Source organism: Perca flavescens, chromosome 7 (assembly GCF_004354835.1).
Source record: "Perca flavescens isolate YP-PL-M2 chromosome 7, PFLA_1.0, whole genome shotgun sequence".
NCBI classification, from domain to species: Eukaryota; Metazoa; Chordata; class Actinopteri; order Perciformes; family Percidae; genus Perca; species Perca flavescens.
The window spans coordinates 17833411-17850745 of NC_041337.1; the positions used below are offsets into that span (position 1 = coordinate 17833411).

General features: G+C 40.4%; 1 protein-coding gene across 1 annotated transcript; it reads right to left on the reverse strand.

Annotated features, from left to right (window-relative positions):
* Positions 1-234: 234 nt before the first annotated feature.
* On the reverse strand, positions 235-12230 carry LOC114558358 (CD9 antigen). The gene is made up of 8 exons (XM_028582311.1): positions 12025-12230; positions 6220-6322; positions 2333-2430; positions 2116-2190; positions 1943-2026; positions 1782-1838; positions 1559-1642; positions 235-1476 (listed from the first exon to the last, which is right to left on the reverse strand). The coding sequence occupies exons 1-8, from the start codon at positions 12091-12093 to the stop codon at positions 1411-1413; spliced, it is 636 nt and encodes a 211-aa protein (XP_028438112.1). The 5' UTR covers positions 12094-12230; the 3' UTR covers positions 235-1410.
* Between the last annotated feature and the right edge of the window lie 5105 nt (positions 12231-17335).

Sequence of the window (17335 nt, forward strand, 5' to 3'; positions counted from 1 at the left end):
ATATATATATATATATATATATATATATATATATATATATATATATATATATATATATATATATATATATATATATATATATATATATATATATGTATATATAGATATATGTATATGTATATATATATATATATATATATATATATATATATATGTATGTATGTATGTATGTATATATATATATATATATATATATATATATATATATATATATATATGTATATATACAAGGAGCTTTTCCTTTGTAACAAAAAGGAATTTGGTTTTCAGTTCAGCTGGTTTGTGCTTTGATTCTTGGATTTACTTTTCCTGTAGGCAAGTTTTTTCTCTTGAAACTTGCTTGAGTTGTGTAACACACCACATACTGGCATTGCAAGAAAAATATGAAGTATGCATGATTTGTTGTACAGTAAATGGACTAAAATGTGGTTATAGTTGCTTAACAATACTACCATCATGTCTGTAAAGTAAATATGAAGCTACAGCCAACAGCTGTTAGTCTAGCTTAGTATAAAGACAGAGCCAGGCTAGCTGTTTCCCCCTTTTTCCAGTCTTTGTGCTAAGCTAAGCTAACTGTGGGCTGCAGCTTCATATTTACCGACACGATAGTGCTATCAATCTTCTAATCTAACTCTCGGCAATAAAGTTATCCCAAAATATATATCCCAAAATGTTGAACTAATCCTTTAAGATAGCTGCACATTTTTGTCATTGTACACACAGTTTACAGTGTGTGTGTATACGGTATGTGTGTGAGTAAAAGCACTGGGGATGCATTCCCAAAACGTTCACTGGCCATTCCCTCTCTCTTGAAACCCCACTCTGATTCCACCAATCAGTATTCCCTACGAGATTCCTGACAACCTTTTTTAAGGTTGTGGTCTCACGTAACACAACATTGCTGTGTTTGTGTATCTGTGCGCGTTCATGTGTGTCTTAATTTGTGTGCACAGATAAGCAAACTCAGCTGCTTTCCCCTCAGATTGCTCTCTCAGGGCCAAACTTTCCCACAGCCAAGGGTCAGTGTCAATGCTGTGTGAAAAAGCATTAACACTACTGCTACAGTATGTCGGTTAAAATTTATAATGGCAGCCAAATGGCCATGAGGAAAACACTATTTGACAGATTGTCAGGTCAACATCAGACATTATGCTGTTCCCACTGTGTGGATAGTTATGAAAGTAGAGCATGCTATTTTGCTTGTGACTGCAAATAAATAAATAACGTTTCAGAGAAAATAGTGGAAGATCAGGCCAAAAGAGCTGGTTTGAGCACCATAGTGGAAAGGATTTTCTTTTTTAACATGATCTATTTCCTGGGTCCCTGAATGGACAAAGGTTGACTTTGGATCTGAAGGCTGTACAGTCTTTCAGGGCTGGGTACAGGAGGGGCAGAGTTCAAGTATCCAGCTTAGATGACCTCTCTGCTGTTGCGAATGGCACAACAGAGCACCATACTGAAGATCATCCCAATGACCTGTTGAGAGGAAAAAGATTTTAATAAAGTAATTCACACTCATAATGAGTGTGTGTGTGTTTCTTCTCAGATCCTGACTCACCATGACTCCAGCAATGCCGATGCCCACGTATCCAATGATGTAGAGTTTATTGTTGAAGAAGTCCTTGATGCCTGTCTCACAGTCCTGCAGACCAAAGACAAAAGAAGTCAAGCAGGGTCTGGTGAAGCAGGATGGGTTGTATGTCACAATGACTCATTCATTAGACAACAAAGGGGCAGAATTTAATTTCCGCCCTGAGTCTGGAGCTGGTTACGGATCTTACCTTAGTATCTGTTGCAGGTTCAGAACAGGGGCTTTCTATGGTTCCACAACAGTTCAGCTGGAAGAAAAACATGGTAAGATTGTAGTATGTATAAGCAAATAGCTTTTAATATTCCTTTTTTTCTCTGCAGTGTTACCCTAAATATTTTATTTTTTACTTACTACTTTCTGGTATGAGATGATCAAGGTGCCGTTATTGTTTTCATTGTAGCTTGTTGCGTAGAAGTTCTGAACGTCTTTGATAATCTGTGTGAGAGGGGACAAGTGAATGACGTGGTTCCATTAGGCTTCATCAAAGTCACTGCACTACTTAATCGGTAACATTTTAAATGTACCTTGTCTTTGTTTAAGAATCCAAACACCCCTGCCGCCACCTCCGCACCAAAGATGATCAACAGACAGGCAAAGAACTGAAAAAAATCCACCGAAACAATCAAGAGAAATAGGTAAATAGATGTCTGCTTAAAGGTAATCAGTGAAACAAAATCAAACTGAAACAAAGGCATTTCAGTTTAGTCTTTGCTCTTGTAGTTTGTATGTATTTGTACTTACTGAACCCAGCAGGCATTGAGATTCCCGAACAGCTCCACAGCAGCCAAAGAAACCAACCAGCATCACCAGACTGCCAGCACCTATCAGGATATACACACCTGGAGGAACAGGGAAAAAGACATGGTAAACAAAAATAAGACTAAATAAGGTAAATAAGTTAATCATGAGGCAAATATCCATCAGAATACCTTTTAATTTGATGCATTCTAATCATTAAGATCATTAAAGTGCCTATATTATGCTCATTTTCAGGTTCATAATTGTATTTTGAGGTTGTACCAGAATAGGTTTACATGGTTTAATTTTCAAAAAACACCATGTTTTTGTTGTACTGCACATTGCTGCAGCTCCTCTTTTCACCCTGTGGGTTCAGGTCTCTGTTTTAGCTACAGAGTGAAGCATCACACTTCTATCCCATCTTTGTTGGGAGGCGCACATGCGCAGTAGCTAGGTAAGGATCACATCAGCTTGCTGTTTGTTTCTACAACTTCAGTCAGTTACAAGGCAGGATTAGCCGGGAGAATTCTTCTAAACCAGGGCGTGCTTCCAACTTTGCGTGGAATACCTGCAGAACAGGGACATGTAAGTAGTTCTTTTGTAGATTATGGTGAACTAGTGTGTGCTGTAGCAGTGTTTTGCCATTGAGAACGAGCTAGCATGCTACAGATAGCCACAGCGTTTCGGCTAATGACATAGAAAGCCGTGCAGATTTTGAACAGCTCACCCGGAGACTGAAGGCAGGTTATATACAGAAACCCGTATCTCACTCAAAACAGCATGGATGTTTTTTTTTTTCAAGTTTGTATGCGTGTGGAAGCACCAGAGACACAAAATAACACCCCAAATCCCAGAAAAAGTGTTTTTTTTCATAATATGGGCACTTTAAAACACCTATAAAAGTGATTTGATTCCCCACTTCATCTCTGTTAAAATGCTCAGCTTTTCCAAGCCAGTTCATCTGGCATTTGTAATTTACAGAAGCACCAGCAGGGGGCAGCATATAGCTAGAAATGTAAGCACGGAAACACAAGCAGAGGAGCTCCTACAGTGGTATTTACATTTCAGACTGTACTATTTCTATGCTTGGTGCTTAGATTCTTTTTTAGGAGTGAGCCCACTTATTGTGCCTTTTAATTGTGCCCTCATATGAGATGCCTTGTAAATTGCCTTGTTGCCAAGAGCCTGATGTCGGGGGAGCTCTAAGTGGCACTTCCTTTAATACCCTGATCTCCCATTAGCCCTTTCATTAGGAAAGGTAGATGCAGGCCTACATCATGGGTAGGTCTGCAGGGAGGGATTCAACAACAGATAAGTTCCACCAATGATACAGGTGGGGTCTGTTGCCAGGCAACAGCTCTGCAGAGGATGGGGTGAGAGAGGACGTGTCAGTTAATACAGGCTAAGGTGGGGACAATAGTCGTCCATAGGATCCTGATGTGTCAACAAAAAGACCTGATGTGATACAATAATTTGGTTGGGTGCTTCATTTCTTCTGTTGTTAGGAAGGAGAGATTAGTTCCTGCCTTAAGGTGTCAAAGGATCAGTTAGCATGTTGATCAGCTTTTAACTTCTCACAGCTGGTGACTAGTGATGCTGCTGCATTCACATACTGTACGTGGTGACACATTGGTTCTTTAGCTCTTAGTCTAAATTTGTTTGTCATTTTCTTATAATACGCCATTTCAAAGTACAAAAAAGGGAACTTTTGTGTGGGCTTGACACCACAGGAACATGGCGTCAGACTTATTGATGAAAAAATTAAGTCCACGTGTATACTGTATGAGGAAGTTGCAGTCCTTTAGGGTGAATACAGATGTGGTGAGAATGTTTTTTATGTCAGTGATATGTTGTGTTTGGAGTTACTGTGTGGTGGGTTGGGGTGGGAATGCTGGGATAACCGAAAAGGCCAGGATTTATAGAGTGACTAAAAGGGCTGGAAAAATGGTAGGAGAGTTAAATACAGTGTATCAAGTATATGACGACCATCTGGCAAAAATGACACAGAAAATAACGAGGGACCCGGGTCACCCTCTTCGAGGTAATTTGACTGGCAGAGTTATGGAACGTAGTGGTAGGCTAAGGCCTCCCATGACACAAACTAAGCGGTATGCTCTCTCTTTTATACCTCAGACTATCAGACAGCACAACAAGCACTTTAAACATACATTTTTATGAATTTTGTATTGTATTTATGTATTGTATTATATTGTATTGTATTAGATGGGTATGAGCACTGTAATTTCCATTTTTATGGATGAAATAAACTTGACTCGACTTGACTTAGCAACTGTTGAGCGCTCTCAGCTGTGTCTGTGGGGACAGAGCTCTCACTGTCAAAGCCATGTGTAGCACTATACTCTCAGAGGACCTAACAACAGCCACCCACCCTCAGTCAAACCACATGGACATCTGAGTCGTAGAACACACGCACGCACGCACACACACACACACACACACACACACACACACACACACACAGATGAGGTAATCAAATACCATACCTTTACAGTATTATAGGCCTTTGTATAAAAATGAAAATAAAACTATGCAACTTTTCAGAGAAGTAAACACAGTACCCATCAGGGGGAGAATGGTTTAGTCTTTCAAACTGTTAAAATAACTGACATGAATATAAGTTTTACACTGATTTCTATGATTAGAGAGAGGGGGTAGATAGCTAAATACCTCTCTCTCTTCCTCTTGCCCAGTCATTTCATTTGACGTCCCCTCTTGTTTTCTTTCAAATCTTGGTGCCATGGATCCCCATCTGTTTCTATGATTGCCCTCTTCCATATGCCTATTTAACTGTCCCTACACTCAGTGTCTCCTGCTCCTCCTCCTATTTCATCTCTCTTTCCATTTGGACGGGGTGACTGATTGAAAAGTGGTTAGCAGCCCTGTGCTTTTCCTTGTGCATTTACGCTCTATGTACAACAGTCATTTCCTGTTTCCTGTTCACACTCATCCCCAGCACAAAAGACGCAAGCTCACGCCTAATAGTAAAAAGATTCAAACATTTAACCGTGTATGACAAACTTGGTATTGGGACTTCCATCAAGCTATGAAAATCACAAACATACATACTGTAGTCTCACACAAAAAGACTCAATAAGTAGCACTCAATTTTCCATTACACCCAATTTCTGTGTGTGTGTGTGTGTGGTTGGCTTTTATAGCTTATGGGAGTGAGTGAGTGTGTGTGTGTGTGTGTGTGTGTGTGTGTGTGTGTGTGTGTGTGTGTGTGTGTGTGTGTGTGTGTGTGTGTGTGCGCGCATGGAAGCCTGTGGTAGGAATATCCCCTTTGACATAGATACATACAATTATTCATAGGCAAAGGGAGATGCACTGCATTTGAATAAACAATTTTAAAGCCCTCTCTAGAAATGAGAGAACCATGAAATTTTGATAGGTTTGTGGTACTAATGTGTTAATGTGCTCATTTTAAAACTGTATTATATTATTAGAATATAATCAAATGTCAATCTTCAATAGATGCCACTTTCTCTCCCTTCCCTCGGGATCAGATATGGACTACTATGGAGTGTCACATTTTGCAAAATTTGTGGTTTAATTTAAAAAAAATACAACGGTGTCATGATGTGATACATTTTCAGTGTTGCAAAAATAGGGAGAATGCATCATACATTTTCATTTTCCATTTCATATCGCTTTGTTGATACTTAAAAGTGAAACAACTGAACTTGACCCATTTAGAGTGGTTTCTGAGCAACATAAAAAAGACACAAACGTAAGCAGTGCTTAAAGGAAACACAATATATAATTACTTGCAACAACAGGAGCACTTCAACAGACTTTGAATAACACCTGCTGTGAATTGTTCAACACATTGACTGTAGAGATTACGTGAGGTGTGCTCTGGTACTCACCAATGAAGAAAGTGTCTGGAGCCTTATCACCATTGAGAAGAGACACAGTTTCTGGGTCAAAACGTAGCCACAGTCCTACTGCCAGAACAAAGGATCCCATCAACTACAGAGAGAGAAGAAAGAAAGACTTGTAATAAGCTTTTACTATGTACTTATTTAAGAAAAAAAAAAAATATATATATATATATATATATATATATATATATATATATATATATATATATATATATATATAAATCATTAACAAATAAAGGACCTCTGTAAAACAAGGGGTCCAATGTCGTGCGCTGTCGAGACTCATGCTGACTTTAATTGTAACCAAACCCAAATAAATATCAACTTTAGATGTAGTAATATCAACAAAAATGGTTGCAGACAACCCTTATTACAGTCAGTAACTATGCAAGTAGAAAATCTATTTTCTGTTGTTTCATGATGAATCATGTGTGTTTTGTCATTTATATCCTGGCTTTTGATCTGACGTCATTGCTGTAAATTGGTTTCAGCACTCATCACAAACACAAGGCTCTTTTCATCTAAAGCACAACAGTGGATGTACAATTTTCTGGCCTTCAAGAAGGCTTGTTCTTTTGCTCTCCCTAAATGTGATTTATATTATTAATAATACAGAAAATAGTGCTGTGGAGTTTCCACTCCAGCCCTCCACCCTTTGCATTTAGGCAACAGAAGTATACTCTCAATAAGAGTTAGTTAGGCTAATATGTAATATTTTGTGTCAAAACAATAGGTTTGAATATCTGTCTACATCGTGGGTGGATCATTTAAATGTTCTAAACAAATCGGTCCAAGCTAACTTATGTAACTTTGAAACACCCTTTCTGGCGTCACAGTAGGAAGAAAATGACCAGCTTGGCTGTGGGCAGCAGTGTGGCACCTTGAGCTTAAACAGGCTCTCCTGTTTGTTTGGAAATGTGGTTACATGTTGCTCATATTTTCCTTCATCTAAACCACCATCAGCATACATCGAACAGAATCACACTCCCTGTAATGCTCTTGCTTTAGCGCAAACTCACTGCAGCAAAAAAAACCTTGAATTCTCTAAGTGGTCAGAAGACATTGAAGTAAATGCTTTGTTTTCCTCAGATCTGAGATGCTCTCAGGGGCAGAGTCTGTGGTGGGTGCTCCACTGACAGATCAATACAGAGAGGTTTTAATGATGATCACTGAGCCCATGGCCCCTGAGGATTATTGAGTCTAAAATCCTTTTGAGCTGAGCTTCAAAACAAGTGTCTGTGTGTGTGTGTGTGTGTGTGTGTGTGTGTGTGATTGTGCGTGCGTGTGTGGGTGTGTGTGTGCAGAGAAATAAAATATTGTCTAAATGGAGAGTATTAAGGAGTGCTTGTCACATGGTCTCTCTGTGTCCTAGATCTCAGTATTTAGGTAGACCGCTGTTTGTTTCTGTGTCCTCAGGCTCTGTTAAGTGATTTTATTTAGAGAAACAAACCCTGTTGCCAAGTTCAGACAAAAACAAACTGTGCCCACGTCGGTGTCTTAATTTTACTTTCCGACTCAACTCTGCCTTTTTCTGGTTCTGCAATTTTTCTTTCATTCCTTATCTTCTCGTCCTCACTGTCCACACTCTTCTCCTCCTCTACTCCAGGTCCACAGGTTATATTTTATGGTGTTGGTCTGAAGTAAAGCCAGAAGTTCAGTTGTAAAGCATCGGAATAAGACAGGTGTTGGGAAGCCTGCTTCCTCCGAAGCTGAGGATTTAGCGTCATGCGTGGTGATGGATGGAACAGCTGAGCTCTTGGGGTTTCAGGATTAGCAGGTCCAAAGTGATAAAGCACAGTGAAGTGAAGGCTGCAGATATGTAGACTTACTGAACCAGGCTGGATTAGTGCAGAGATGGTCTCTGGATCTATTTAACCCTGGTATTTGTTGGAGCACCTGATGGTGTGAAGGTGCTGTTGGAGGTGTGAGGAGAGGACCGCTGCCCACTGAATCATGTGGATGAGCACACAGACAGCGCTAAGAGCTAGATCATGATAGTGGTGGAGGAGGAGCAGGTGGTTGTTCCACAGCTGAAAAGAGAGCTCAGAGCTCAGCCAAACCTCATTACTATTATGGTTACATTTAAAAGCCTTTTCAAAACCAGATGCATAGATGCACATTACACAGAAAGGGTGGGCTACATCCAACACTGCAGGCAGTAGTGCTAAGTACATTGTCAACTCTGGCACTCATGACTATCCCAAAGGTCCCATTAACCCCTTCGCTGCTTACATACCCCCCCCTGCTTTACCCTCCACCACTTTGTCTGCCATCATTACCCTGTCTGACACCAGACAAGCCCCTCCCATCTCTCGGCCTCTCTGTCTCTCAAATCTACCCTTGACTTATCTCCATGTATCCCCCATTCTCTACCCCACCTCATGTTGCCCCCCCTCCCTCCCAAACCCACCGAAAGGACAAAGACCCACTGTCTCCCTGTGACTATACATTTTGCCGCACAATAGGAGGGAAACAGACAGACACAATGAAAGAAAGAATAAAAAGGAATAGGGAAAGGGAAAGGAAAAGAGAGATGAAGGTGTGAGACGACCCATCATCTTTTTCTTTTTGCCTGCAGACACAGAAGATAGAGATGAAACTCCAACCTGTGTCCTATGTACACAGGTCTTGTATAGCCTATATGTCTCTAAAACATAGATGGAAGTGAGAATAGCAGAGTTACCCTACGTCCTCTCTGCGTCCTCTTTCTGTCCTAACACCTCTAAGGATAGGTCATATGTCTGGTTATTTGTAGGCAGGGATGGAAATCTCTTTGTCAGAGTTTTATTGAGGCTCTTTTACAGTAACAAGGCCAACTTTTTAACAGTGCAGTAAAAAAGTGTTTTGTGAGGGGAATTTCCATGAAAACAGGGGCTGAGCTGACACAGGGCTGTGGTCTTGGTCAGAGACAGTCTGTGGCAGTATACACTTTCTAGGCTAGACCTTATTTTTTTTAGGAAATACAACAATAAAACATCTGTGAACTACTTGTTCAATCCCAGCAGTAATTGGTGAGTCGTCCCAAATAGTCTTCTGTCTGGCATATGTTTGGGAAAACAAATGCACGCACGCATTCAAAATGATGGGCAGAAGGAAAGTGTAAATGGGAGGGAGATAATTATGGGTGGTGGAGTAATATTCTATTGTACTCTGCCACAGGGTGAGGGTGGGGGAGTGTTGTGGCACACATCAACCTCCACAACACAGACAATTATGCCGGTGTTGTTTGATTCATCTTGTTGGTGGATCTTCTTTATGGTAGCATAGCGAAATCTCTGCGTAACGACTTATCACTGATATAGCCTACAAAAAAAAAACATGGGACCCAGGACTTAACAGAACTAAATGCACATTTTAGATATTGCATTTGTACAGTATGTTGTTTTTTGGCCAGAAGACACAATTGAAGAGTTTTGAAGACATTTATTTTCTGTACATGTAACTATTAAACTCATTGTTTTTCATTAACTAATTTAATTAATTCCCTCACTCTGAGATCTCTCCATTAGTGCATGTATAGGTTCTGAGCATGTGTGTGTAATTCAGACCTGTGTGTAATGTGTGTAATAACAACAGAGTGAAAACATTTCCCCTTGCGGGATTAATAAGGTATAAATTATTATTATTATTATTATTATTATTAACTAACTAAATGAATGATTAAGCCAATATGGAGTCATTACCAAAGTGTGTCATATCAGACGCTTTGTGCTGCAATGTTTACACACTGTTCACCTCACAGGCTTAATGTTTGACTAAATAGGGCAGTCAGTGAACTACACAAACACAAGCCAGCAAGGTATTGATGTTCTGTTGCAAGCTGTTGTATTGCAGCTATCAGAGTAACATATACAAGAGCTTGGCCTGCATTACATTAATGACAGCTCAGTATTTGAGCCCTGCAGGAATCTCACTATATCATGATGCTGTGACATGGAGTCAGAGAGTTTTATAAACACAGACCCACTTTGTACGTAGTATTAATTGATGACCATTTTTTAGGTGTGTCAAATATGGATGGTTGTATGACACTCTTCGCCATTCAGGTAAAAACGACTTCATGTTTTTGTGTTTAAAGTGTGTGAGTGTTGTATATATCACTGCTCCCATCTGTTGACAACATTCAGTGTCCAATAGAAGAGCCGTCTGCCTGTCTCTGCTCTACTGTTCACTCAGGGCTCATGGGGGGGGGGGGGGGGGGGGATTTGAGGGAACCGCAAATCTGCCCCTCCTCCACACACTCTTCTCATCATCTCTCACTCCACCATCAACAGAGGGGGGCTGCAGCCCAGGGAGAGATTGGGACGCTGGGATTTGAACGGAGGGTGATCACTGTTCTTTCTTAGCTAAAAGAGTGCAGGGAATGTGCAGAACTTGTAAATGTGGAGGAGCATCCATATAGGTGTTGTCTGTGGTCCTGTCGAGTGACATGTAACACACACACACAGACAGACGGCACACATCCACGGAATATCCCACTATCCTCATACGGATCTGATTTTCTATCTTTATCTCGGTCAGCTGTCCCTCTTTTGCACACGCACTTGAATATCCCTCTCAATCTCCCAATGACCCTTTTCTCTGTCACATTTGCTGTCTTCCTTTATCTGTTTTTCTTGAACATGACTGTCAGGCATTCACACACATTGTCTTTTGCTACCTGTCTGGCATCTCTCTCATTTTCATCTCTCTGTCTCTACGCACATGTCCCCACTCAGCCACACCCATCCTGGATATGGGGATAGTGGTAAGTGGAGATAGAATAACTTAATGGTGGGACCGGTGGGGCCGCAGCGTTAGGGCTCTGTTGCTTAGCCAGGCAGGAGCAGCAGACTGAAGTTATGCTATTGTCCTGCTGTCACAATGGATCCATTCACGCTGCACTTAGTGCCTTATCCACTCCACAGATGCTTGTTGGAAAATGTCTCTCTCTCTCTCCCTCTCACTCTCTTTCTCTCTCTCTCTCTCACACACACACACACACACACACACACACACACACAGGTTATCCACCATCTTTGTGTAGACTTGAAATTAGTATGTTAATTTATAGTATGCACTATGAATAGACTTTAACAAGGATGTCAGGGTTTATGACGGCACATGTGGAAAGCATGTGTGCAGGACACACACACACACACGCACACGCGCGCGCACACACACACACACACACACACACACACACACACACACACACACACACACACACACACACCTAACAGTTTGTCATGAGTAAAGGGACTCTCTTGTGCCTCCTTCTGAGTGCCCAAGTGCTGATTTTTAAACATTTCCAGAGGAACCAGTTGGGGGATCTTGTGCCCCAAGGTGGTTGTAACTTCACTTTATCAATCAGCTCAGTTTGTTAATGGAGCTATGTGGCGCAGGGAGCCAACTGCTGAGTTTGTTTTCCATTCTGTCTCTCAATCTCTCCCTCTCCCTGTCTTTTCATTCAGTCTTCCTTTCAAAAACACGCGTCCCGGGGAAAGGGGAGCGGGTTTTTCCTCTGTGGAAAATATGATTTGAGCCTGGTAAGCCAAAACTAAAAGCCTCTGGCTGTCACCCTTTCCGCGTAAACCCACGCCGGACGGCAACTAAATAAAGCACACTAGAGGATGAATGCGAAAAGTAGCCTACAACAACCTCTAGCATCGTAGCTAGAATAACACGTGGGTGTGAAAGTCAGCTGTGAAGAGTGAGTATATCCACTGCTGCACTTGCTCCGTGTTCATTTACGCACAACTTGCATCCCATCGCCACACACATGCACTAACATGCCGAACATGCACTTACCCAGAATATAAAGTTGAAGACGAACAAAAGGTATTTCACACATTTCATTCCTCCTTCCACCTTCGACATTTCGCTGGATGTGTTTTGCCTTTATCCCTGAAAAATACGGTCGTATTGGCTCCGCGCACTGTGGCAATAACGGTCCAACCGGGTCACAACACTTGCACCAAGAAGCGCCGTCACGGAGCCTCTCTCTCTCTCTCTCTCTCTCTCTCTCTCTCTCTCTCTCTCTCTCTCTCTCTCTCCCGCACGCACGCACGCACGCGCGCGTACACACGCACACACACACACACGCACACACCGCAGGATCCGCTTAGACTCTTTCCAGACCGCCCCTTTTAACAATGCAAAGGGGGTCTAAAGGGAGGACCGAGACTACACGATGGATAGGCTACTTGACAAATGTTTTGCAAAGGGTTTTCCTGTAACAAAGGAAAAACTTATATTCAATTTCTTTTGTTCATCATGTCCTTTTTAATATGTGACTCCACGTGTGTAACCTCATTGCCCCGTCAAATCTGCCCTAAAAAATAATAAGCATCACAATAAGAAAACAAGCACATAATCGGAAACATAAACTATCACTGAGGGTTTTGTGTTGTTTTCTTGTTTGCTAGTGTATATAATATATGTGTGTGTATATATATATATATATATATATATATATATATATATATATAAGTATATAAATAAAATGCTTTTCATAAATTTACTTTCAGGGCTGATTATTATTAGTGTTATTACAAACCAAAAAATTTATTTTCATGCTATGCAATTATATAGTTGTATTGTTAGGCTATATAGCCTAATATAGGTTATGACAGTTGTGGTTAAACTATTCTTTGCTATAGAATATGTTCATCACTTTGGCTGACACAATGGTATCCATAACATGTGTACAGGCTTATTAGTTAGTAGTTCTTTTACATTTTATTTTATTTCAGAAGCACAGCCACCCACTATCCTTCCACACCTTCAAAATAGATATGGCAACGACAAAGATGTAGTTCAAGTGGAAGTGACGAAGCCTAGCTCTTTCACACCGATGAGTGTTCAACTCTTCTTTTGTCTTTTGTAAGAAACAGTTTAGCTAGGATATAAGTCATTCAGTTATAACATCTCATATTTTTACTGCAATATATAGTGAGCTATTTTTAGCATGTCTATGATGAGATTACGACATATTGGGCTAGTTACCAAAAATTTTGTCAAGTATGGAAACCAGGCTATTTGATGACAGAATTACTGCAAAGCCAAACCTCATGCAAAAAAGCAAATAGTTTACTATTAAGACAGCAAATAAACGAGGGGAAAGCCCAGCCTCTAGGAAGAAATTAGTTGTTTTGTTTTGTAATCACATTATTAGATAACAGGATTTACTAAATTTTCTTTCACAAGATAAATCATGTCAGTGAGGTGTTGTGGCATTTCCTAACTGAAACAGCACATCAACCCTCCAAACCCTTTCCTGTTCTTTCAAACCATGATGTTGTCGGTGCAGCAATATAAGCCTCTTGTGGAAAAAAAAAATAAGTGTCAACATTTTTGGAAAAAGGAACTTCTCTAATCACGTATCAATAAGTAGTTGACTATTTCTCAAAGGATGGACTAGAAGCTCAAATAGTTTCTGCTTCTTTCTATTTCTCTCCCCATGGCACTAATTTAGTCCTGGAGTGATCATTGGAAGATGGGTTTATCATCTGATGTCCTCATTCAACTTAATCCTCAGAGATGTGATGAAAAATGTGTTTGAATAATTAAGTGCACTGGAAAAGGTAAGGCTTTTTATTACAACAAAGTCATATTTTCTTTGATAGAAAAAAGACATTCTTATGGTAATGTCACACTAAAAATCACTTGACCCACTGATTAGTATTCACTGAATTTAAAGCACTGTTGACTTCTTAACCTTGTGCAAAGCATCAGTTAAGCTCAAACAAGATACAAACCTACTATTAATGAAATGGAAAGAATAGACCCTCTGCTGGTTTTCTTCCCTGAGTGTCATAAGTGACTGGGAGCATGTAACTCAGCAGCAATACCATGTTCAGGATAAATATTTTCCCAACAACCATGGAGAGCAGGGGGAATGTCCAAAGAGCAGTTCATTTTATCACAGGGAAATTAGGCTTGGTTAGAAAATGTCCTTATAGAGGAACAAAATGGTCTGCCAAGCTGAACGCTAGAGGGAAGGAGTCAGACAGGAATGACAGGATGGGAGAGAGGGAGTGAAGGGCTAGACTGCATGCTTAGATGATGTATTTATGGGAATAATCACCAGCTCTTTTCAGCCATTCACACGTGTCTGTCTCAAAAGCAAACCATCTGAAACTCTCAGAGCAGCACAGTTTGTGCTGCAACACTCATTAAGGGAAGTGTGGAGGACAGGAAGAAAACAAAGAGATTTAGTTTGGACGATAACCAGAGCAATGCCATAAGAGGAAAAGGCTGATAAGACTGGGACAGGAGCACTGTGTCCCTGCTTGTTGATTATTGTTGTCTGTCGGTGGCTCAGTTGCTATGTGGTTCCAAACATGTAAACAAGAAAAATGCGAGCAGGTCATAACCCCCATGAAAATAGACAACAAATGGCTGACACTTGACAGGCCCATGGTGGGGTTGGCATCGTCAGTAGCTCTGTTCTTTAAGTCTGCCAATAACATATAACATAACACAAATTTAAACAGTTGCGTTGGCAATTGTAAGCATCTTAAAATTTCTAATTTACTTTTCTCCTTCTCTTTTGAATGGGTAGGACCGGTAATAGCCGTTGTTATTTGCCTGTTACACCCATGTTTGGGTCAGGGGCTGGACCTCTTCCCAGGCTCTCAGGTCATTATTGATGACAGACTGAGGGTCAGTGATTGTCTCACTTGAGGTGAATTAAGCTGTAGCTATACCGAAACTTAGTAGAACTGTTGAAAGTAATATTTATTAAGCAGTACAATTTATTAGTTGCTACAACAACAAAGTGGCAGGAGCATTTAGCAGTGAAAGAGACATCTATCTGTGGCAGCATAGCACCATCTAGTGGTCACCCTGCAAACATTATTTTCAGGGAAAGTCATCTGAGCAGCTGTGCTCTAACAGTAATCATGTACTGGGAGACGAGTAGTACAAATGCAGAGTTTTACAAATGGTCACAGAGAAGCTGGTGACTTGTTTAAAGGCTCTTTGACAAGGAGTGCTATGTATTTACTGTATTCAGCAACATCTGTGTTTGCCAATTTGACCTGGAAACAATTTTTAAAGTTCAAAAGATGGGATACATTATTTAAAAAAGCCTCTTGGAGTCCTTGTCTCTACTCTGGAGTGTGTAGGTGCAGATTTTGCAGCCAGAATTGATCTTTCTCTCTTTGCATGCAGGTTACCGCCTTGTATAACTTCACAGCTACTGCAGCAAAACCGAGAAAACGGGAAAATGTTAACATACCACACAGCAAGTTTCCAGCTCCTGCAAAAGTGAGATGTTATCTGAGGTCACCTTCTGAAAAAAACCTTTCATCAAACAGCCTTGCTGCGATGAGGTTTCCTGGCAACACACCCATTTGGCGTGCCGGGAAATATGAAATGCTCTTCTTCTTGTCTTTTGCAGATATCTGTGATTGGCACAGATTCCCAGACTAACAGAGAAATAATCTGCAGTATACAGGGCAGAATTACAATTACTATTTACTAGTATTACTATTTGGACAGATATTTATCAGTGGAGGCCACCAGAAAAACAAGACTCCAGCTGCTGGGAGCTACATGCATGTTTCTAGCATCCAAGATGAAGGAAACGGTGCCCTTAACAGCGGAGAAACTCTGTATCTACACAGACAACTCTGTCCAGCCCGGAGAGCTACTGGTAATTGACTTGTGCAGACATGGATGTTGCATAACGCATACAATACATGAACAGCATGCACTGCAGACCACATGCCCATAACACAGAGGCTTTGCAGTTCATCTGGTTTGTCATCGTCACCATGGTCAGGAAATATCAATATTGCATAGAAAAGTTTTTTTTTGGGTTGAAATAATTTTAAAAAAGTCGGTGAAGCAGTGTCTCAATGGCTGCCTGTGACTTTCCCATGGTGACTGGAAGGCCCCTCTGATTTCATGAATGGTCTCGATGACTGCCAAGAAAACCCTGATCCACAGAGACACCTAGTGGCTGTTAGACAGAGGGGCAGGCTGTTGGCAATGGCAAACTGAACATGCAGAACAGCCACCCAGTTTCTTTTGTTTGCATTTACTGTATGTGCAGCTGTTTCCATTGCTGTTCCTCCACTAGAATGGAGACAGCTGGCGTTTGGGATACTTAATAACAGTGTAATCATATTCAGATTTACAGATCCGTTAGGTGAATGCACAATAGACATACATGTAGTAATGTATTGAGGTGACTGTATATACAGTGTGTGTATGTATATATATATATATATATATAGTGTCAGTTTTGGTAATTTGATTAATTGCACAATTTCCTGGGAATATGCACCATCAAAGAACAAAATCAACCCAAATGATGAGGAGAGGCGAGTGCATTATTACATTATATTACGATAAATTATATAATTACTTGTCTACTTGTCTTGAAGAGGAGCCCTGAGTCAGAATTTGCACATTTGTGTATATTCCTAAATATATTTTTGTTTACCAAATTACCACAAAAAGGGATTCAGTAACGGCCCTCAGCATTTTTTTTTTGTCAATGGGGTGCTCTATATACTATACACATTGGAAATTTGCCATGTATTACAAAATACTTTTTTCTTTTTTTTTGCCATATAGTTTTTATATTGTGCCAGATGAAATCTGAGCTATAGACATTCCTCTTGGTTACTCTGCACTGATCTTTATGTACAAAGTGGTAATAAATTACAGAAATAACCTGAATGAGTAAGTGGAGAAACATACCAAATGCAGATGCTTCCATACAGAGAAAGAGGGGTTACTGAATGGTTTGATGAGCATGGAAATTATGTGAATCATATGCTCACAGTTCTTACCAATTAAGCACCTATGGGAGATTTGACAACCCTTTGTGCTTGTAAAATGTTATGAGGCAAACAACTAGCAATCCTCTTTTGAGCATGTTGGGTTGTGAACAGATCTACTGAATTGTTTTCAGACTGGGTTTTAGGGGCTGAAGAGTTAACTAACTAACAAGGTAACTATTTCACAAAAAGAGAAGGATTAAAGAAGAGTTAAAAATAAAACGTTTTTCCTTATTTCCTATCCTAATTCACGACCACTTAGATTTACCTTGTGACCCTTCATGGGGTCCATGTGGGTTTAATGCAGGGATCTTCAACAGGTTGTC